This window comes from Ictalurus punctatus, chromosome 14, assembly GCF_001660625.3.
Source record: "Ictalurus punctatus breed USDA103 chromosome 14, Coco_2.0, whole genome shotgun sequence".
Taxonomy (NCBI): Eukaryota; Metazoa; Chordata; class Actinopteri; order Siluriformes; family Ictaluridae; genus Ictalurus; species Ictalurus punctatus.
Genome location: NC_030429.2, coordinates 23,357,586 through 23,381,585, shown reverse-complemented (window position 1 = coordinate 23,381,585; position 24,000 = coordinate 23,357,586). Strand labels below are relative to the sequence as shown.

Sequence of the window (24,000 nt, the reverse complement as noted above, 5' to 3'; positions counted from 1 at the left end):
CATCAGTGAAACTACAGATAATCTAACACCAAACACAGTATTAATCCCATCAGGAATAGACAGGTAATCAAATATCAAACACAGTACTAATCTTGTGAATTAAACTACAGCTAATCAAACACCACACACAGTACTAGTTCCATCACTGAAACTACAGATAATTTAACACCAAACACAGCTCTAATCCCATCAGTGAAACTACAGATAATCTTACACCAAACACAGCTCTAATCCCATCAGTGAAACTACAGATAATCTTACACCAAACACAGCTCTAATCCCATCAGTGAAACTACAGATAATCTAACACCAAACACAGTATTAACCCCGTCAGTGAAACTACAGATAATCTAACACCAAACACAGTATTAATCCCATCAGGAATAGACAGGTAATCAAATATCAAACACAGTACTAATCTTGTGAATTAAACTACAGCTAATCAAACACCACACACAGTACTAATCCCATCAGTGAAACTACAGATAATCTTACACCAAACACAGCTCTAATCCCATCAGTGAAACTACAGATAATCTTACACCAAACACAGCTCTAATCCCATCAGTGAAACTACAGATAATCTAACACCAATAATTAACAGCCGAATTCTTGCGCCAAGACCTTGCTTTGTTTCTTTCTATAATTTTTCGCCTTTCAAATATTTATTCATATAATCCTTTTTTTCTCTCTTTCGTAGTTGCTAGATCAACAACAGTGGCAACTACGACCACTACTACAGCAGGTATGCAGAATGGCTATGGCGTTATTTTGGATAAAGGCTTTCTAAAAACGCACTGCTTTTTATGATTTCTGTTACGTGCGCATATTTGTAGCGGTTAGGCTGGGCGTGCGAGGTCTGCAGCTGAGTGATTTTACGACGTTCAGCATGGGCGCATCTTGGGAACTGCAAGGATCAAACGTGTATCAATATAGAGTGTCCTACATTTCAACACGTGGAGACAGAGCTGAACAAGTGGTGAGTGCGGATTCTCTCAACACTTACAGTCCTGATACACTACAGCCATCACCCGTGCTGACACACTTGCTTTCCATGTAAGCTGGGTTGTTTTAAACATGCCATATCTTCTGTTTTTACACGTTTTATATGACTCCATTTGATGCTCGGCTAGAGGCTCTCTGTGTGCTAAAACCCTCATGTGGTTCGCTCCTCTAAATACCGCTCATTTTATTTGTGCCTGTTTTTATATTTCGTGTCCATCTCAAGCCAGTGGTTTGTATTCAAACTCCCTGGCAGAGGCTCAGCACCATAAATAGAGCGGACAGTTCTTCGCATATAAAGATGCGTTTGGTCAACTAACTTTGATGTTTGAAAGCTTCTCCAGAACTCTGCGTCAAATGAAATTCTCCAAAATACTTCATGAAGTGCATGCTATATATATATAATTTCATTTTGGACAGGGTGCCAGTCCATCGCAGGGCACAATCACACACCCATTCATACACTATGGACACTTTTGAACACACCAATCAGCCTACCATGCATGTCTTTGGACTGGGGGAGGAAACCGGAGTACCCAGAGGAAACACCCGAAGCACGGGGAGAACATGCACACTCCACACACACAGGGCCACGGCGGGAATCAAACCCCCGACCCTGGAGGTGGGAGGCAAACACACTAATCGCTACGCCACCGTGCCCCCACTGATAATAAGTTAAAAAATCCTATAATCATTCAATTTACAACTCCGGTTCTGAAAAAGTCGGGACAGTATGGAAAACGCTGTTAAAACAAAGCGGAGTGATTTGTAAATTCAATTCAATTCAATTCAATTTTATTTGTATAGCGCTTTTTACAATAGACATTGTCTCAAAGCAGCTTTACAGAAATATCAACACGGTATACAGATATTAAAGGTGCGAATTAATCCCAACTGAGCAAGCCACTGAGTGGCCACGGTGGCAAGGAAAAACTCCCTAAGATGTTTTAAGAGGAAGAAACCTTGAGAGGAACCTGACTCAGAAGGGAACCCGTCCTCATCTGGGTAACAACAGATAGTGTGAAAAAGTTCATTACGGATTCATATGAAGTCTCTATGGCCTTAGGAGCAGCCGTAGTCCCAGCAGTCTGGAATTAAAGAAGATTTGAGCTCCATCCAGAGGCAGAAAGGATCTGGATCTCTAGTATCTCCATAAATTCGTGTGGGGCTCGGCGAAAGGAGAGAGGGAGAGAAAAGAATTATGACTGCGAAGTAGTAGAACAGAATCTAGTCAGGGTAGGCTTGAGTAAACAAATACGTTTTAAGCTTAGACTTAAACACTGAGACTGTGTCTGAGTCCCGAACACTAATAGGAAGACTGTTCCATAACTGTGGGGCTCTATAAGAGAAAGCTCTTCCCCCTGCTGTAGCCTTGATCTAAGTAGGCGTGGCGGATCACAGAAAACCAAACGGTCGCTTAGATATTGTGGCGCGAGACCGTTTAGTGCTTTATAGGTTAATAAAAGTATTTTATAGTTAATGCAAGATTTTACTGGGAGCCAATGCAGTATTGATAATATCGGTGTGATATGGTCGTATCTTCTAGGTCTAGTTAGGACTCTAGCAGCTGCATTCTGTACTAACTGGAGCTTATTTATATTCCTACTGGAACATCCAGACAGTACGGCATTACAGTAATCTAATCTAGAGGTGACGAATGCATGAACTAGTATTTCCGCATCATGTAGTGACAATATGTTTCTTATTTTAGAAATATTTCTGAGATGAAAGAAGGCCATCCTAGTAATATTATCTACATGAGCATCAAATGATAGACTGGAGTCAATAATCACTCCAAGGTCAAACAGAAAGACCATCCAGAGTAACCATGTGATCAGAAAGATTACTTCTAGCTACACGAGGGCCTAATAAAACTATTTCTGTTTTATCAGAATTAAGTAGAAGGAAGTTAGTTAACATCCAATGTCTAATGTCCTTTACACAATCCTCAACTTTACTAAGCTTCTGTCTGTCCTCTGGCTTAAATGTACTTTGATTTGTATTTAAACAAAAAAGACAAGGTATAAAGACAAGGTATTTGATGTTTTACACACATGGTGTGTTCCTCAGACGAGCGCAAGAAGTTAAATATTAAATAATACGCGTACGTAAATAAGGTAAATAATGTAAGCAGGGCCTTTCAGCACAGTTTCATCATCTGTCATCGTGACTAGAACTTTAACACGATATTTTTCATGTATGTCAAAAAGGATCCGTATATAAGAGCGCTCTTTTTTTTTTTTTTTTCTCCCCATAAGTTCTTGTACACAGTTCCTTTTGAGATTTATGAGGCTGATGTTTAGCCACATTTTATTGCCCAGTAAAAAAGAAAACAGCCAGAATAAGCAACACTGCTGGCCAGGGGTGGAGCCATCATTCCAGATGTGTTTGTGTATTGGGGGGGGGGGTATTCTTTTTTTCTGACCTTTGTCTAATTGATGGGTTTTATCACTTATTGCTCTTAATTGGCTTAATATGCAAGTTATGTTGTATATTGTATATTGCACTGTATGATTTAAATATTGCAGATTGTGTTTAGTGTACATTGTATTACATATATGCATCGTCGTGCGACACGAATACCACGCGCCAAAAGAACTTACAGGTTTTTTTTTTGCACGTTTTTTTTTTTGCCGCTTTGAGCTCATCGCGACCCCACGTGAGCGTGGGCGTGACGTGTGAAACGTGACGTGCGTGACCAATCGTCTTGGCAACGTCGAGTCACGTAAAGACGTATAGACACATACACGTATAGAAATCAAAGATACGCAAATCGGCCGTGGGCAGTGAAAACGTCCGGGGGACGAATTTACGTCTTATTAAAAGTAAAAGCGTGTTCTACGCCCCTGCTGCTGGCACACGTTATAAAAAAAAAAAGAAAAGAAAAAAAAGAAGAAGTTTGGCAACATCCGTGTGCTTTTGCGTGTTTCTGAAAAACAATGTTAGCTCGTGATTAGTTTTACAGCCGCTCGTAAGGTTTAATATGCCTTAAAATGTTTACATTGAAAAAGTTTGGCCCAAATGTTACTCTCCAGAGACGAAGTGAAAAAGAATTCCTGAGAAGGTCAAATGTGTATTTTTAATGTGAATAATTGGTTCAAATCCAGTCAGTCTGTGACTGTCCTGAAAATAACAGCAATGAGAAACCAGGGAAGTGCACTGGACAAAATCGCACACTGTATACCGTATGGATCGTAAAGAAGATCATGGCCTGGTGTGTGGTGTGTAAGTCTGATGTAAATCTGGTCTGCAGAGGATGCGTTAATGCAGGTCTGCTGTGTAAAATCACAATCATTGACGATGAATGGACCTCTATGATTTGCTGCTGTGTTATCTGTGATCTATCAGATTGTAGCGTGTTGTGTAGGCACACACACAGTACAGTAGTATGCCCATTAAGCACCCTGTGTTATAGTGCTAATGCATTCTAGTGTATACATACATATAGGTACTAATCTCTGAGCTTTCATCACAGACATGACCTGGACAAGTCCTGTGTTCAGTCCTGTGTTATTTACCATGACACTCTTTCAGCGAGACCTCGAAATGTTATTGCGTTATGATATTTATCTTAAGCCTGTTTTCTAAATGGTAAATATTCGACAGGCTGTGGCTTGTAGCCTGTATAGTAGTTTATGATCACAAGGATATCTGTAGAGCAATCTCAGTGTTATGGGTGTGACTGTCTGCACAAGCTTAGCGTCAAGGAACCCGTGTGCATGTGTGATCAGGATCGAATGTAAAGCAATATTAATAGGTAAAATCTGTATTTCACGAGGAATAAAACATGTGCAGTTACTGGAGAATAATCAAGAGTGTGGTGGTGTGACATGCTGGTATTAGTCATTTTCCAGTAACCACATCTATAGTGTTTCATGTCTCTTATACCACAGACATTTATCACCGACTACGTTTACATGGACAGCGGTAATCTAATTATTGACCTTTATTCTGAATAAGACGATATTGTGATTAAGGTGTTTACATGAGTCGCTTTTAGAATACTCCTTTCCTGTTCCCGTGTTACACGTTCTAGAACGTGTCTACACCTGATAGCAACATCAGGTGTGGCTCCTGATTGGTTGGAATGAAAACCTGCACCCACACAAGGTCGGACACCCCCGGTCTAAAGTGTTACCTCATGAAGTGCTTTAAGTGATTGGATTTTACCTGCATTTTTCTGATTCTGATTGTCTCTCTCACAAAAACAGCTTGTGTAAACAGACCTAAAACCTAAGCGTACTACTTCCTGTACTGCAGATGATGGTTCCCGGCAGTCAGAACGCGGTGGTGCTGCAGCCGTTGCTGTCGGATACCGAATACAGAGTGAGCGTGTCAGCCATCTATGCAGACGGAGAAGGGCCTGCCGTTACACGCTCTGCTCGCACGTGTACGTGTCTAATCCATTCGGGGTTATGGGTAATGTAGAGTGTATAGTACCGAGAGCATTCTTTCGCAATCGTTACTAATCTTTTCCTTCCGCAAAAGTGCCTCTCATCGCCCCTAAGAACCTGAAAGTGTCGGAGGAATGGTACAATCGCTTCCGCATCACCTGGGACACACCCCCTTCTCCCACCATGGGATACAGGGTCATCTACCAGCCTGTCTCAGGTAAACACACTTCCCCTTGCTTACCAGCAATGAGAGATTGTGCCATTGGACCATTTGCAGGACTTTTCGATGGAGCGGCTGATGTGCCCAGACGCCGCTCGTGTATAGACGTTTTTCAGTCGAGTTTGTGTGTGCTAGTCGGCATCACCGTGTGTGTTTCTGTGCGTGTGTGTGCAGCACCCGGCCGTGCTCTGGAGACGTTCGTCGGCGACGATGTAAACACCATGCTGATCTTAAACTTGATGAGTGGGACGGAGTACAGCGTTAAGGTCATTGCCACGTACACCACAGGCTCCAGCGAGCCTCTCGCTGGCAGAGCCAAAACACGTGAGTTCCCCAACAGCACGACACAGTCCACGCACACGCACGCGTTTCCTCCGAGACACACAGAGCGACCGCGGCATCGTCAGACGGCTGCGGCATCGCCGAAATTCGAACACTCTCGGCGATAAGGCATACGCTTTACTGTTGTGACACTCGGGAGGCACGCACCTGTTTAACAGAGCAACTTGACTGAGTGCTATGAATAAAGGATAAAAAAAAGAATTTGCTTGTATTTTCTCATCTGTAAGTCGCTTTGGATAAAAGCGTCCGCTGAGTGAATGAATGTAATGTAATGTAATGTAATGAATTAATAATTGTTGTTCAGAACAACTATACTTCTGGAATTAAAAAAAGATGGACGTACTCTCTGACGAACACATGACGTTACACACCCTCATTTACACTTCTCCCAGAATTCGCACTCTACAGCGGAAGCCATTTTACGTCGTGTTAATCAGTTCATACGGATCTATATTCCATCAATTAAATGTGTTTTCTATTACACCAAAAAATAATCTAGCAGCTGCTCTAATTTAACTCTTTTTTTTTCTTCTTCTTCTTTTTCAAATTCTGGCTCTCTTTGTCTCTCTCTAGTGTTCCTGGGTGTGACTAATCTGAACACCTATCAGGTACGACTGAACAGCATGTGTGCTCAGTGGCAGCCTCATTCTCATGCCACCCAGTACCGCGTGTCCGTCGAGTCCCTGCTCAGTGAGTACACCGTCACACCTCGGGCACTTCTCAGATCACAGCATCGTTAACGTTCCAATAAAGGGGAAGATCGTAGCTTATGGGCCGTCGTCATTTACGAGCTCACGCGGAGGTTGTTGAATGAGCCGACGCGGGCCTGAGGGATCGGATTTGTTTCCCGCCAACTTTTTTTCAAAAACGGATAAAAACGGCGGAAGGTCCTAGTTGATGGATTATGGCCGATTTCAACAAGGGGGATTTATGAGACGTATTGAAACGCAGCAGCGAAGGTATCACAGTGTATTCGGTTCGGTGGGATTTGTGTAGCACAATCCAGATGTATATTTAGATCCTTAACGAGCAAGCCAGAGGTGAGAGCGGTGAGGAAAAACTCCCTGAAACATCACGAGCAAGGAACCGTCAGAGGAACCAGACTCACTCACTCACTCAGAAGGGAACCCGTCCTCATCTGGCTGACCCCGAATAGTGGGATTATAAATCATGAGAGTATTCCAGTGCAGAAGAGGAAAGATAAAGCGCACTGAGTGTATTATTAGGATGTTCAGTGTGAGCAGATTGTGAAGACGAGTCCAGGGATGAGCACAGGGCAGTGTTTATGATTACAGAAATATAAAATCTACAGTCTCCAAGTGAGATTATCCACTGAAGCATGGGCGACCCGTGATTTAGACATTACCGTGTGAGTTGTGTGAATGTTGAGTTTTTCTAGGGATTTGTGTGTGCGTGTGTGTGTGTGTAAGTTTAACCCAGTTGATCATTTTTCATTTTTTTTCCAAATCGCGTGCCGTCAAGCTGCATCGGCCCAATAAATGAGCCGATTTAGCAGAAACACACACCGAATCACCGGAAAAGACCTCTTGCCTTTGTGAAAACTCCATATGGAGTCCTGACTAAGACGAGTGTGTAGTGTTAGTTTTTCATAAGCGTGAGGGTGGGAGATGGTTGTGGGTTATAATCAGGCACGCTCTCACTCTCTCTCATGGTGGGGATGAAGAACTGAGCTCTTGGTAAATCTGCCCTCTGTAAAGAGAGACAAACGCCCGAGGCTCAGCCGGATATGAAAGGCACTCTGATCTTGCCTGCACACACACACACACACACACACACACATGCACGCGCACACTGCACCGCATACTAATGTTATATCGAATGTGGAACTTCAGCATTTGGTACGAGTTTGATTCAGTGTTAACATTAGATTCAAAACTATTATTTATGCGTCTTGTTGCATCTGGATTGTTTATTTATACAGTCATGTACTTTTAAAACATGCTATCATGTTTTCATAATATGTAAATAAATATGAGTCTACGCAAAAGGGAATTTCAGGGCAAACACTCAAGTGATTATTTTCCCCAATCACTACTTTTTCCCCATCCCAAAGTGCATCTTCTACATATTGTACATCCAGAAGTACTACAATGTAATACAATACCGTGAGTGTGTGTGTGTGTTTGTGTGTGGGGGCATTGATAATCAGTGTGTGTGTGTATACTGTGCAGCTGTGCTTTACTGATAGCAGTGAATGAGTGTGAGCTGTGTGAATAGTGACCGCGTGGTGAGATTGATGGGAGAATGCTGTTTGTCTCAGTGTTGTAATACGGCGTAATCCTGCACGTGGACTGTGGTGGATATGAATGTTCCCGTTTCAGCTCTTAAAGGAAGTGTATATGTGCTGCTGAGATGAATCGGGTGAGACTGGGGAGATGGTCAGAAAGGTTTATAATAGCTGATGAGTCGAATCAAGGGCATTAAATGTGCCAAACTGTTAAACCCTGCAGTAGGGAGCTATGGCAATAAAGCTCAGAAATAAATCTTCTGTTGTACATTGTGAGCAATTTTTATTTTATGTTTTTTACCGTGTGGCCTTCTACCACTTCTGCTCTGCAGTGTGGTGGATTTGGAGGATGTATAACTAGGCTCAACACTTCAATTCATTAGGACTGTGCCACACTTCATTGTGGCACTGAGGCCACACCTCCTTCACTATGACTAATGCACAGGAGGCCATACCTTCTTCGCTTTGATGCACAAAGGCCACCATCATTACTTAGACTGACAGGCACTGACGCCAGACCTCCCTCACTGAGGCCGAGAGACACTGAGGTCACACTCTTTTACTGAGGCCACACCTCCCTCACTGAGACTGAGAGACACTGAGGCCACACCTCCCTCACTGAGACTGAGAGACACTGAGGCCACACCTCCCTCACTGAGACTGAGAGACACTGAGGCCACACCTCCCTCACTGAGACCGAGAGACACTGAGGTCACACCTCCCTCACTGAGACCGAGAGACACTGAGGTCACACCTCCCTCACTGAGACCGAGAGACACTGAGGTCACACCTCCCTCACTGAGACCGAGAGACACAGAGGCCACACCTCCCTCACTGAGACTGAGAGACACTGAGGTCACACACTCTTTTACTGAGGCCACACCTCCCTCACTGAGACTGAGAGACACTGAGGCCACACCTCCCTCACTGAGACCGAGAGACACAGAGGCCACACCTCCCTCACTGAGACTGAGAGACACTGAGGTCACACACTCTTTTACTGAGGCCACACCTCCCTCACTGAGACTGAGAGACACTGAGGCCACACCTCCCTCACTGAGACTGAGAGACACTGAGGTCACACTCTTTTACTGAGGCCACACCTCCCTCACTGAGACTGAGAGACACAGAGGCCACACCTCCCTCACTGAGACTGAGAGACACTGAGGTCACACCTCCCTCACTGAGACTGAGAGACACTGAGGTCACACACTCTTTTACTGAGGCCACACTTCCCACACTGAGACTGAGAGACACTGAGGCCACACCTCCTTTACTGAGGCTGCACCTCCCTCACAGAGACTGACAGAAAATGTAGCATCTCCAGGTATCACAATATAGTTCATGGGGGCTGGAATAAAGGCTAGGTGTGATTATAAAAACGATTAAGCCCTCTGCATGATTAGAAAGAAAGCTTTAGATCAACCGCACTTTAAAGGAAGAACTCATCCACCTCGGGAATTTTAATATTAAGCGCATGGGGGACAGCAGTATAGCATTACTTAATCATGACAAGAACAGAATAACAGTTCCTATTGTGTTAATAAACATGACGTTAGCCATGAACACATTGAGTTTCAATATGAGCACAACAAGCTTGGCAAAGTGCATCTTATAGTCATAGCATTTTTTAAGACATGGCTGCTGTGGAGCATCCAGGTGAGATGATTCACTGCAGCAGGAAGGACGAGCATACGTGCAGATGACTCCAAGAAGAAGAAGCAGAAGAAAACACAGAAGCAGTCCATCAGGATTGTGCATGTGTGTTATAGCAGGCAGGTCAAGGGTGTGAAGATATGATGGCTGGGAAGACTGTCAAGACCATGGCCATATGTTGTGATATCACCTGTGCCTAAAAATATGAGATAATAATTAGTGTCATGACCAATTTGGAGCAAATTACTTTGTAATTTTAGCTATATCACACTTTATTATAACCAGGAATAAACACTGGAATAAAATCTGTTAGTATAATTTTCATATTTGATGATTATTATTATTATTATTATTATTATGTCTTAGTTATAGAGATACTCCTGAGATTGATCAATATGACCCAGGACTTGAGAAGATTAGACGCAGACACGTCGACATTTTCAGAAGTACTTGAAAAGATCAGGTGCTCAGAGCGAGCTCGGAGATACAGTAGATCCGCTCAGCTGATATGAAGAACCCATGGAATGAGTTGGGAACTACAAACGAACACACGGAAACAATGCTCATGATGGTTTTCATGGTTTTAATGATTAAATGCTTTGTGACACTTTAACAGGATGCAAACGTTCATCTTGTAAAAGTTTTTCAATTCTTTGTCACGAGGCAGAGGCAGGTGCATGAAAAGACAAATTAACAGTAGAAATCAGCAGATGGACTCATAGGCAAAAAACAGACAGGTCAGTCAGAATCAAAATCTCAATCGAGAGCTACATAAATCATAAATAAATATAGACAGTACATTAGATACTGGCCAAGAGTGAGAGGCCACACTTCTACAAAATGCACTTATTGTGTACACTTCATCAAATGAGTAGCTTTTCTATGTCTGTGTGAACACCGTTGTGATTTACAGCTGTCTATTGACTCCAATTTTATATGTTACAGATGGCCAGAAGCAGGAAGTGAGGTTGGACGGCTCCGAAGCCAGGCATTGCTTTAACGACCTGAATCCGAACACACAGTACAAAATCAGTGTTTACGCTCTGCTACAGGAGGCAGAGGGCCCTGCTGTCACCACCGTCCAGAAAACACGTGAGTGTGTACTCGCCAATGTACTGCACCATGCCCGTTAATTAAAACGCACAGGCGTACAGGAAGAGTTACTGTTATGGGAACGCAAGACCTTCGGACCACCCGGTACCGAGAATCGAACAGCACCGTGGTGTGGTACAAAAGAAAACAACGAACACCTGCCTGCCCATCAGTGACAAGTATTTTATTATTTTTTTAAAATAAACATTTCTGATGTTTTTAACGGTCACCGTTTGAAATGATTCGAAGACGTTTTCTGCATTTCCTTATTGTGCCGCGTTCAATCCGGCCCAGAGATGTGGCACTTCCTGGATCACTCGCACCGCAGGTTTCGGCTTGTGCACAAACACACACTTATGCAGTCACGCATACCCGCAACCACACAGGTGCACTCGCACACATCCACACACCCACAGAAGTGATAATTACTCACAGCCTTTGTGTGTGAACGTGGCGGGGCGGCATACGGCAGCTCCCGGGCTTTTTATATTCGGTTTATGACTTTGTTTTGAAGTGAGTAAAATTTAAAAACAGTGCGGTGCCGGTTATCCTCATCCCAAACACAGACAGATAAACACTCATCCGCTGTCACTGATCTCATGAGACAGGCGGCTTGATCAGACAGCGAATCAGACACATAATCAGACAGATCACAGAGGAGAGAGATGCCACAACCTCACTTCCTAACCAAAGCAACGCGTAGAGCAACAGATTAACACTTTTAGAAGAAATCCTCAACAGCTGGTGGTTTGAACTGTATAATCCAAACATTTGCACGCTCATTCTCCTTCCTCTTCTGTGTCTCTGTGTGCGTTTATCTCATTGTGTGTGTCCTGGTAGTCCCGGTGCCCACAAGTCCTCCCACCAGGCCTCCCATCACCACACCGCTCCCCACTATCCCTGTCGCGAAGGAAGGTAAGTCTCAGGAACCCGCAAAAACGAAACGCTCCTCTAGTCGCATATCACATAAAACTCGCATTCCAACAATAACGCGGTGACATTTTAATAACGTTTTAATCAATGTAAAGATTTTTGTCTTCCCTTTATATATTTTAGCAACACAATCGAGTCAGACCGCCAGCCGTAAACTTCTGCTAACTTTCAAGACTTTACTTTTAATGGCTTTATGATTTTATAAAATTGTATAATTTCACTCAATCAGAAACTCACACTGAAGAATAAACATCAGAGCGTTACCATGGAAACACGCAGCCTCTTATTACGGGGGTTAGACTTCGGTAGACTCAGAGCTCAATGCTGTGATGCTGAAAATCAGATTTAGTTTAAATACGAGAGAGAGACAGAAAGAAAATATGTGTGTCGATAAAAGATTATATACTGTGTCTATATAAAATATTATATTTGTATTAGTATTTGCCCTGGCTATTATTATCATAATCACAGCATATATCCTTACTCGTAATGTAATAGTTATTGGTTTGTTGTAATTGTTGTTGCAGTGGTAATGGTCAAGGTGTATTCCCAATGCTGTAGCAGTGTTGTACTGCACACAGACATGACTTCAATTAGATTAAATTGTTAAACTGAGAGAGAGAGAGAGAGAGAGAGAGAGAGAGAGAGAGAGAGAGAGAGAGAGAGAGTGAGGGAGTGAGAGAGAGGGAGTGAGAGAGAGAGAGGGGGGGAGTGAGAGAGGGAGTGAGAGAGACACAGAGAGAGAGAGAGAGAGAGAGAGAGGGAGTGAGAGAGAGAGGGAGTGAGAGAGAGAGAGGGGGAGTGAGAGAGGGAGTGAGAGAGAGAAAGAGAGAGGGAGAGAGAGAGAGAGGCGGGGGTGAGAGAGAGAGAGAGAGAGGGAGTGAGAGAGCGAGAGAGAGAGAGAGAGAGAGAGCGAGAGAGAGGGAGTGAGAGAGAGAGAGAGGGGGGAGTGAGAGAGGGAGTGAGAGAGAGAAAGAGAGAGGGAGAGAGAGAGAGGGAGTGCGAGAGAGAGAGAGGGAGTGAGAGAGCGAGAGAGAGAGAGAGGGAGTGAGAGAGAGAGAGAGGGGGGAGTGAGAGAGGGAGTGAGAGAGAGAAAGAGAGAGGGAGAGAGAGAGAGGGAGTGCGAGAGAGAGAGAGGGAGAGAGAGAGAGAGAGAGAGAGAGGGGGGGACAAGAGAGGGAGGGAGAGGGAGAGTGAGGGAGTGAGAGAGAGAGGGAGTGAGAGAGAGGGGGGGTGAGAGAGAGGGGGGGTGGGAGAGGGAGTGAGAGAGAAAGAGGGAGTGAGAGAGCGAGAGAGAGAGAGAGAGAGAGGGACAAGAGAGGGAGGGAGAGTGAGAGGGAGAGTGAGAGGGAGAGTGAGGGAGTGAGAGAGAGAGGGGGGAGTGAGAGAGGGAGTGAGAGAGAGAAAGAGAGAGGGAGAGAGAGAGGGAGAGAGAGAGAGAGGCGGGGGTGAGAGAGAGGGAGTGAGAGAGAGAGAGAGAGAGGGAGTGAGAGAGCGAGAGAGAGAGAGAGAGAGAGAGAGAGAGAGAGAGAGAGAGAGGATAGTGTTTATTCTTGATCTAAGATCTTTGCAGGCCTTTTAACTGTAAAGTCAAGTTCATTGAGACTCTCAGCACAGCTTTATTATTGATTCATTATTATTAACTGAAAGCAATCCAGCTATTTAATATTAGTCTCGCTATGCTGAAATGTTCCGGCTGCTTACTGGAGTCACAGACCTTTTTTAATCCTTGACCTTTCCAAGCACAGAACACATTAAGCCCAGGTTGACATTATTTAAATTGTTTATAGTTGAGCTTTGGATTAAACCCATTCTGTCCAGGTGACCAGACAGACAAGTAAAGAGCTATGAGTTAAATAATAAATATAGTAACTGGATTGTGGGAAATTGTGGGAAAATACAAACAAACAAACAAACAAACAAACAAACACAAGGCCTATTAAAAAGTTCACAGAAGGGAAAATGTTAATGAATGTTCTACTCTGATTTATTAATTCATTGATCAGTCACATAACAACTGAATTCTCTTTCTCACACACACACACACAAACACTCTCTCTCTCTCTCTCTCTCTCTCTCTCTCGCTCGCTCTCTCACTCTTTTTCTCTCCATCTACCAGTTTGCAAAGCTGCGAAGGCAGATCTGGCGTTTTTGGTTGACGGCTCATGGAGCATCGGCGATGACAACTTCCTGAAGATCATCCGCTTCCTGTACAGCACAGCCGGAGCGCTGGATGAGATCGGACCTGGAGGCACACAGGTCAGAATGCACAGAATTTCTATTACTGTACATCAGTATCAGGGCTCTCTCTCTCTCTCTCTCTCTCTCTCTCTCTCTCTCTCTCTCACTCTCTCTCTCTCTGTGTCTCTCTGAATACAGGTGGCCATAGCCCAGTTCAGTGACGATGCTCGTACCGAGTTTAAGCTCAACTCATATGTGAACAAGGAGAGTCTTCTGGAGGCCATTCAGAGGATTTCATATAAAGGAGGCAACACTAAGACAGGTGGGCTTATCTCTGCTCAACCTCTGTAACCTCTGTAAGCACAGTATGTGTTTCTGAAGTTCTGAAGAAATGACACAATGTCATCCAGCTGTTGTGACGTCACGCATTATGACTACCTTCTTTTACTTTCTTGTGCGTCATGCGTGGTGTTATTTTCGAAGCATTAACTCGACAGCTTGGCCAAAATGACCCCAAATCCCAAAATCTACTCAGATGTGTGTATCTGAGCGAAGAGTGCTCTATTATCATCCAAATCGAGTCATTAGGCCCCAGCCTCTACCTGATAAGACTGATGTTCGCACATCGAATGAAGTGCTACAGATGTAGACCAAACGGCTGCATGTACCTTGATAACATATAGGCTAGCTCTCTCTGTAAGATCTGTGACTGATGAACTTTGAACTCTGTAGGAAGAGCTATGCAGCATGTGAAGGATGCAGTCTTCACCAGAGCTGGAGGAACCAGGAGGGGCGTGCCCAAAGTGCTAGTAGTGTTGACAGACGGTCGTTCCCAAGACGACGTCAATAAAATATCCCAGGAGATACAGATGGAAGGTTAGTTACCTGTGTGTCCATGTCTTTCTATCTGTCACTGTCAATAGAGCTGACTGTATATCTTTATGTCTACTGATTGACTGTGTCTAATACATAATACATACATATATATATATATATATATATATACACAACTATGTGAAGCAGAGTGGCCGTTCCACTAGCTCGTTGCTGTTGAGTTCTCGATTCTGATTGGCTGACAGACCTTCTGACGTGTGCAATTATTTTTTTAGTAAATAACGGAAGCACAAACCCCTTCCGTCTTACTATGAGTCCATCGTAGGCCCGTAGATTTGTATGAAAAGTCATTTTTTGTTGTGCCGATTTGATACATTTTTACAGGTCATGAAGAATAACCTTCTGCGTTACTTGTTGTTTTGGCAACACGACTGTAGAGTCTTGTACAGCGGTTTTATTACTCTCTAGTTCTTGAGATAATAAAGTTCCTACCTAATTCCAGGATACATCGTGTTTGCGATCGGTTTTGCCGACGCCGACTACGGAGAGCTGGTAAGCATCGCCAGCAAACCCAGCGAGAGGCACGTGTTCTTCGTGGACGACCTTGACGCCTTCCAAAAAATCGAAGAGAAACTCATCACGTTTGTCTGCGAGGCCGCATCAGCGAGTAAGTCTCTAATCCAAATATGTGTGTGTGTGTATATATATATATATATATGTGTGTGTGTGTGTATGTAGCTATCTTTATGGAGTTGTCTATTATAGTGTCTGAATGATGTGTTTGGTTGTGTTTTGCAGCGTGTCCTTCTGTAGCGATGAGCGGCAGCACACTACCAGGTCAGTCACACAAAACACTAGCATGTAGATACACACTGATAACTACACACGGTACACTAATATCATTAATAACATGCTGAAGGTGTCGACTCGTCTCCCGTGACACCACCACGGAGAGTAGTTCCAGCTGCGAGGCGAATCACATGTTTATATTAATGCACCGGTTGTAATGTGTTACTGTTTATGTACTGTAGGAACAGGTTCCACAGGGATTTGTATTGAGCTCCACATGAAAAAAGACTTTTTTTTTTTTTAAAGTGCTACTTATAATCATTGATATGGTAAAAGTCAGGATGTTTCCCGACATGATGGCAGTGGAGTTTGTGCTTTCCGGTTTCTCATTAACGTAACAAGGTGCCTTTTTTGTCTTACTAACTTCAAGATAGAGAACAGAGAGGCTAGTGAGGGAACGACGGGTAAGAACCACGCTGGTCTCATTAAACTGGTTACATGACTATAGAGGACTTGTGGATTGTGTTCTTTCGCTTAATTGGCACACTTAGTCATTTTAACAATTTAACAAAAAGTTATTTTTTTCTTATATGGGTTTTTGGCAGCTAATTTCTTACCTGTCTTCCAAAAGCAGCAAAATGTCAGCTTCGACTCATGTTCATGAATTAGCCTGAGCAGGATTCCGGATCGAGATACGACTAGATCTCACTGTCACAGACTTTTGCCTATTATATCTTCTTGAGACCTTTCTCGATTAAAGAAAAGTAATGTCCCATTTTGTTATCATTATAAACACTACCAGAGAATTTGATTTCCAACTTCATTTTTCTTCTTATTTCACATGACAACGTTCAAAAATAAGCTTGGGATAATTCACCAAATTGAACAGGTTCTCTCTCTCTTTTTCTCTCTCTCTCTCTCACGCTCTTTCTCTCTCTCTCTCACGCTCTTTCTCTCTCTCTCTCACGCTCTCACGCTCTCTCTCACTCTCTCTCTCACGCTCTTTCTCTCTCTCTCCCTCTCTCTCACTCTTTCTCTCTCTCTCTCTCTCTCTCTCTCTCTCTCTACACACACACACACAGGCTTTAAAATGATGGAGATGTTTGGGTTGGTGGAGCATCTGTACAGCAATGTGGCAGGCGTTTCCATGGAGCCAGGAACCTTTAACAGCTTTAGTAGTTACAGACTTGCCAGCGATGTCCTGCTGGCACAACCCACCAGGTGTGTGAATACACACACACACACACACACACACACACACACGTCTTACTATCCTTGTGGGGACCTTCCATTGACTTAACTGTTAATGCACCTAATTAATGGTATGGTCCACTTGAACTGAACCTGTACCTCAAATAATATCTTTAAATAAGCTGTTATTCTAAAAAAAAAAAAAAAGATAGATAGATAGATAGATAGATATAGATAGATCAACAGATAGATAGATAGATAGATATAGCTAGATTGGCAGATAGATAGATAGATCAACAGATAGATAGATAGATAGATAGATCGACAGATAGATAGATAGATCAACAGATAGATAGATATAGATAGATAGATAGATCAACAGATAGATAGATAGATAGATAGATCGACAGATAGATAGATAGATCAACAGATAGATAGATAGATATAGATAGATAGATAGATAGACAGATAGGTAGTTAGATAGATAGATAGATATAGATAGATCGACAGATAGATATAGATAGATAGATAGATAGATAGATAGATAGATAGATATATAGATCGACAGATAGATAGATATATGGATAGACAGATATATAGATAGACAGATATATAGATCGACAGATAGATAGATATATAGATAGACAGATAGATAGATAGACAGATATAGATAGATCAACAGATAGATATAGATAGATAGATAGATCGACAGATAGATAGATAGGTAAATAGATAGATAGATAGATAGATAGATCGACAGATAGATAGATAGATAGAGATAGATAGATAGATAGATAGGTAGATAGATAGATAGATAGGTAGATAGATATAGGTAGATAGATAGTGTAGGGATTTTAGCCAGTGGTGGGCGGAGCACAGACACACAGGAGGCTGTTTCAGTGTTATGGGGGATTTATTCAAGACAATCGGTGAACGGGGGTGCGCGGGGGTGCGCGGGAGTGCGCGTGTGGGTGTGGGGGTTGAAGTCACCTGAAACCCGAAAAAACACACGACAGCAATGAGCAAACAGGCACGCGCCGGCAAAACTGCATAGAACACGCCAGAAATTCGCGCGCATGCTCGGGGATACTTCTCTCTCTGCGAGTGGAATGTCGCCTTTCTATACTCTCCCCTCGCTTGCTGGATGGCGGAATTCACCATTCACGAGCCGTGGGTGTGTCGGCGGCCCCGCCCCGCCGCCACGCGCTCTCTGGATGTCGAAAACATTTGGTGGCGCTGAAGCGGATCTGACTCTCCTGCGCCACTGCGGCAGTCGCGGGAGGAGCGAACTTTGTTCCCTGGGAGCCGGCTACCGGCCTGGCGCCACAATAGATAGATAGATAGATAGATCGACAGATAGACAGACAGGTAGATATAGATAGATAGACAGGTAGATAGATATAGCTAGATCGGCAGATAGATAGATATGGATAGATAGATAGGTAGATATATTGACAGGTAGATAGATAGATAGATAGATAGATAGATATAGATAGATCGACAGATAGATAGATAGGTAGATAGATATAGATAGATAGATATAGATAGATCGGCAGATAGATAGATATGGATAGATAGATAGATAGATAGATAGATATGGATAGATAGATAGATAGATATGGATAGATAGATAGATATGGATAGATAGATAGATAGATATGGATAGATAGATAGATAGATATGGATAGATAGATAGATAGATATGGATAGATAGGTAGATAGATATAGATAGATCGGCAGATAGATAGACAGGTAGATAGATATAGATAGATCGGCAGATAGATAGACAGGTAGATAGATATGGATAGATAGACAGGTAGATAGATATGGATAGATAGATAGATAGATAGATATGGATAGATAGATAGATATGGATAGATAGATAGATAGATAGATATGGATAGATAGATAGATAGATAGATATGGATAGATAGATAGATATGGATAGATAGATAGATAGATATGGATAGATAGATAGATAGATATGGATAGATAGATAGATAGATATGGATAGATAGGTAGATAGATATAGATAGATCGGCAGATAGATAGACAGGTAGATAGATATGGATAGATAGACAGGTAGATAGATATAGATAGACGGACAGATAGATGGATAAAAGGAGGGTTATACTGTTCACACTGGAAACATGTATTTCGATGGAGGTAAATTGGAAATCACATAGGTACTGCGTTTTTTTTCTGAGAGAATGGATTCCAGGTTTTTAAAATATAATAGCACGGGGTCACCCATACACATTATTACAATCTCTTATTCAAACCGTGTTCAGAGAAATCCGGGTCTGGACGACCAGCGTAAACAAAAAGTGGAGACAATTTTGCGAGGACATGAGATAGTGGACTTGCAGTAGGAAGAGGGCAAGTACTATGTATAAAAGAACAAGTGATTAATAGAGTCTGTCTGAAAGGGGACATTAACGGAATAACAAATGACGTACTCGTCCTCTCACTCCCCCACGCAGTCATGTATTAAGAATTTATTGACAAACTTGTGACTTTACGTGTAACACTGACCCACGATCACCATCACTGACTGAATAACAAACACACACAGTATGTAGATGTTCACCTAAACCCCAAAATGTGAACAGAAACACACAACACACGTATGTCTTTCTTATGTTTGATTCCTTGTTAACGTTTTGATTGCAGGTTCATCCACCCTGAGGGTCTGCCGTCTGATTACACCATCGCCGTGGTGTTCCGCCTGCTGCCTCAAACCCCCGAGGAACCCTTTGCATTATGGGAAATTCTCAACAGCAGAAATGAACCCTTAGTGGGCATCATCCTAGACAGTGAGTAGAGTGTATGTGTGTATGTTTGTGTGTGTGTGATAGTATGTATGTGTGTGTGTGTGTGTGTGTGTGTATGTGTGTGAATATGTGTGTGTGAGTGTGTATGTGTGTGTGAGTATGTGTGTGTGTGTATGCGTGTGTGTGTGTATGCGTGTGTGTGTATGCATGTGTGAGTATGTGTATGTGTGTGTGTGTGTGTGTGTGTGTGCGCATGTTATTATGTTTCCTCTTCGGTTCCACTTCTTCTCTCTCTGTGTGCAGACGCAGGAAAGACGCTGACATTCTTCAATAACGACTACAAGGGTGATTTTCAGACCGTGACATTCGAGGGCCCCGAGATTAAGAAACTCTTCTATGGCAGTTTCCACAAGGTGAGAACTCGTGGACTCCAACACGCTCCGTCTATCAAACTTTCCAAAATAAGGAGACACCAATAGCTTTAGATATGTAGATCTGACCTGCGCCGCTCCGGGTGGCACTTCACTCTAATTCAACGCTGAGCTTTTTAAAGCACAACCAATAAACCCGTACGTGGCGTAGCAAGGACAGGTGTTTCCTCACAACGTCTCCAAAGGACGACTGAAGGCGGAACTTTTATGTTGTTTGAGATTTAACACGCCTCGAGGACGTAGCATCACTTCAGCCTCATGGTAAAAGTGTTTATCAGTCATACAGCGTGCTTAACTGAGCAGGGAGCGAAGTGCAGGACACTGATCATCTGAAGGAGGCCGTACGCCTTAAGGTGATATGTTAGTGTTTATAGCGCTAATAAAGTAAACAACAATAATACCTCTTACGCTATTAGAACATCAGTTTCTCAGCTTAGTTATTCACCTTCACCTCACACTTGTGTAAACTACTGTGCCTCAGTAACTACAGTGAAACTAATGCTGGGGTGAGCACGTTGGACAGCTGAGGTAAAGGCTATCACATCTGGAAGGCGTGGGTGATCATATTTTCTAATACTAATGTTGTTTTCTAATAAACTGTGTATTTATTTTAGTACATTATGTTATAGACAGCTTAGTGGGTAGTGATCATGGAATTAGTAGGAATAAATCCTAAAAAAGAAAAAAGTTCCAATTTTGTGTGTTTGTGTATGTTTGTGTGTGTGTGTGTGCATGTTTGTTTGTTTGTGGTGTTTGTGTGTGTATGTGTGTGTTTCTGTGTGTTTGCGTGTGTGCGCATGTTTGTGTGTGTGTGTGCGTTTGTGTGTGTGTGTCTGCATGTTTGTGTGTGTGCGCGCGCGTGTTTGTTTGTGTGTGTGTGTGTGTGTGTGTTTGTGTGTGTGTACGTTTGTGTGTGTGTGTGTGCGTTTGTGTGTGTGTGTGCGTTTGTGTGTGTGTGTGCGCGCGCGTGTTTGTGTGTATGTGTGTGTTTGTGTGTGTGTTTGTTTGTGTGTGTGTGCGTGTTTGTTTGTGTGTGTGTGTGTGCGTGTTTGTGTGTGTGTGTGTGTGCATGTTTGTGTGTGCGTGTTTGTGTGTGCGTGTATGTGTGTGTGTGTGCGCGTGTGTGCGCGCGTGTGTGTGTATGTTTGTTTGTTTGTGTGTGTGTGTGTGTGTGTGTGTGTGTGTGTGTGTGTGTGTGTGTGCACCACATACCTAACAATTGAAGACTCAGCTTTTTGATGCACTCAACATCCAGTAGCCTCCTTCCTACAATATTATCTATACAGAACACGCTGTACATTACTGTTGAGCCTGTAGCGTGTGTGTGTGTGTGTGTGTGTGTGTGTGTGTGTGTGTGTGTGTGAGGAGCAGGTGGAGGAAAGCTTTCATTCCTGGTTCAATTCCTCTGTAATCCCCATCTTCTGGGTTTTTCTAACGGAGTTATGGCAGGTTTTCTGTCAGTCATGCACACTGAAGGAAAAAAAGACAGAAAGGGGGAATATACGGTCAGTTAGATTTAAGAGAATATATTTTATACCGTACGTTTCTCATCAAAATGTGATTTCATTGTTTATACTAAGTTCCGAACGACTAGTTTGAGTTACTTGGCGTGAGCGTGATCGGTTCTCGTAGTAGCGACGTAATCCAATAGCGTTATAAAATCTCGCGAGGATCTTAGAGCTGATCTTACTGCCGATTAACATAGTATTAAATCAACGTTCCGTCATCTTTTCATTAAGTGACACCAAGCACCATTGATCACAGTATTCAGTAATCTTCTTTTTTTCTTCTTCTTCTTTACAGAAGTAAGATATATATAAACTTCAATCATATTAGATTATACAAAACTAATTATAACCCCCATTTTAATATATCTCGATCAAGTTCTCACGGTCATTCCGCTGCAGAAGAGTGCCAAAGCTATTACAGTGCCCAGCTGGAGAGGAACAAAGCAGAAGCAAAAGTAATAAATAGGTGCTGAGTGAATATATATGTAGAAATGGGAGCTGATGCAACTAGCAGAACGCTATCCTGCTCAACCGCTTCCAGCAGCTGTGGATCAGGTGATAGAGCGGGTCGTCCAGTAATCGTAGGGTTGGCGGTTCGATTCCCGGCCCACGTGACTCCACATACCGAAGTGTCCTTGGATACGACACTGAACCCCGAGTTGCTCCCGATGGCAAGCTAGCGCCTTGCATGGCAGCTCTGCTACCAGTGGTGTGTGAATATCTCATTTTACTTCCTCTATTGCTCAAAAACAAAGAAAAACACTCTTTGGGCTCGACTCTTCGGCGCTTTGGATCATACGTCTGTAACGTTTTAAGTGAACATTTGATGTAGAGCAATATTTTAGCACATCACAGCTGTAAGAAGCCCAATTGTCTTTTATTACACTGTGACTACAGATAGGAAGGTACACTTTTCTGGGCAATTAAAAGACACATACATACATCCAGCTCTATTGTGAGACTCTTCTTTCACTCACAAGAAAATTCATGAACCAGAACTAGGTATCTGGTTCATGGGGCAACCGGGCGCTACTTTTATAATCTGGCTGAAGAATTTATTCAAGAATTTTATTTAGGAACAGATCGACAGTAGCTAAAATGTTATCCACTTATTATTCTGGATTAGCACAAAGACAAAATAATCCCTTTCAGGTGGTGTAACTCGAGAAGATTATTACGACCTGGTGTCCTGTCAGTGGCTAAATGATGCTAAGTGGTGAACTAGCCTGCAAGGACATGGTGTATACATATCTCTTAGGAACCCGGAGTGTTTACACTAGAGAGAAATTAAATTAATGTCATGGTGCTGCCCAACCAGATATCATAAACTTACCATAAATCTGTCAGCTGAATAAAGTTAGCTAGCTAAACCTCTCCGCAGTAAGACCTAGATATCTTGCATTAGCTAACTCGTTTCTTGTTGTAGATTTTAGGCAAGCCATGTAGGTTAGCTAAAACCTGTCTTAGTTAGCATGCAAACTTCACTGATACGATAGTCAGCTGAGACGAGATGAGCGCTACAGAGACAGAGCTCCTCGGATCCCTCCTAACTTCCTGTAACCACAACCGTCTTCTCTTGGTTTGGAAAGGTGCCGACCCCCCCCCAAACAAATTCTGTCTTGCTCTTATAGATATATATAGATATATATAGAGATAAAGATTACTGTACATTTTATGTGCCTGGTACATTTGCTATCTTTCTTCTTGAGGTCTAATATGGTTACTGTAAAGTAAACAATTTTGTAATGTGTATGTGTGTGTGTGTGTGTGTGTGTGTAGTTGCATATAGCGGTGAGTATGACACTGGCGCAGGTGATAGTGGACTGTAAGCTGGCTGGAGAGAAGTCCATTAATGCTGCTGGCAACATCACCATTGATGGCATGGAGGTTCTGGGCAGAATGGTCCGATCCCGAGGAGACAGAGACAACTCTGCACCGGTATGAGTGTGTGTGTGTGTGTGTGTGTGTGTGTTTGTAGGTTATTGCTAATATGTAAAGATACATTCACACATACAATGACTCGCGGAGAAAAAAGCAGCCGGGGAGCGTTCATTTTCAACGAGAGCTGGCGACGTCCGGTGACCGTTGGCGACTAGATGTGGGCGTGTCCAGTGACGCGACAAAGTTGAGAAAACTGTATGAAAATTTGGAGCGTCGACTACCAATGGGAGTGAAGACAGTAGAGCGCACGTGATCCCTGATCCACCATAACCGCCTGCGAGTCTCAATTGTTTCACCAAACCAGAATTGTTTCACTGAGTCCAGGCGCTTGTACTTTGCCGTAGTTAGATGGAGCACACTGAGCACACGCCGCTTCTCCTTCATCTAGTAGGATATGATGTATATATACGCTGGTGAGCTTTATATACAATTGCTCTCCCTCCAGAACGTTTCATTTTAGCGGG

The 24,000-nt window shown here is 43.0% G+C and overlaps 1 protein-coding gene across 6 annotated transcripts in view; it reads left to right on the top strand.

The window, feature by feature from the left end:
• Positions 1–24,000, top strand: part of LOC108274605 (collagen alpha-1(XIV) chain) — a 99,188-nt gene that overhangs the window by 45,712 nt on the left and 29,476 nt on the right. For all 6 annotated transcript variants that reach the window (XM_017484819.3, XM_017484820.3, XM_047159964.2 and 3 more), the window contains 17 exons: positions 701–745; positions 837–979; positions 5,263–5,392; positions 5,491–5,613; positions 5,791–5,940; positions 6,532–6,648; positions 10,808–10,954; positions 11,795–11,869; positions 14,007–14,146; positions 14,267–14,390; positions 14,801–14,944; positions 15,405–15,569; positions 15,701–15,739; positions 16,774–16,912; positions 19,556–19,698; positions 19,960–20,069; positions 23,375–23,533. In XM_017484819.3, the coding sequence (XP_017340308.1) occupies positions 701–745; positions 837–979; positions 5,263–5,392; positions 5,491–5,613; positions 5,791–5,940; positions 6,532–6,648; positions 10,808–10,954; positions 11,795–11,869; positions 14,007–14,146; positions 14,267–14,390; positions 14,801–14,944; positions 15,405–15,569; positions 15,701–15,739; positions 16,774–16,912; positions 19,556–19,698; positions 19,960–20,069; positions 23,375–23,533 (2,093 nt within the window). The remainder of the gene's footprint in view (positions 1–700; positions 746–836; positions 980–5,262; positions 5,393–5,490; positions 5,614–5,790; positions 5,941–6,531; positions 6,649–10,807; positions 10,955–11,794; positions 11,870–14,006; positions 14,147–14,266; positions 14,391–14,800; positions 14,945–15,404; positions 15,570–15,700; positions 15,740–16,773; positions 16,913–19,555; positions 19,699–19,959; positions 20,070–23,374; positions 23,534–24,000) is intronic.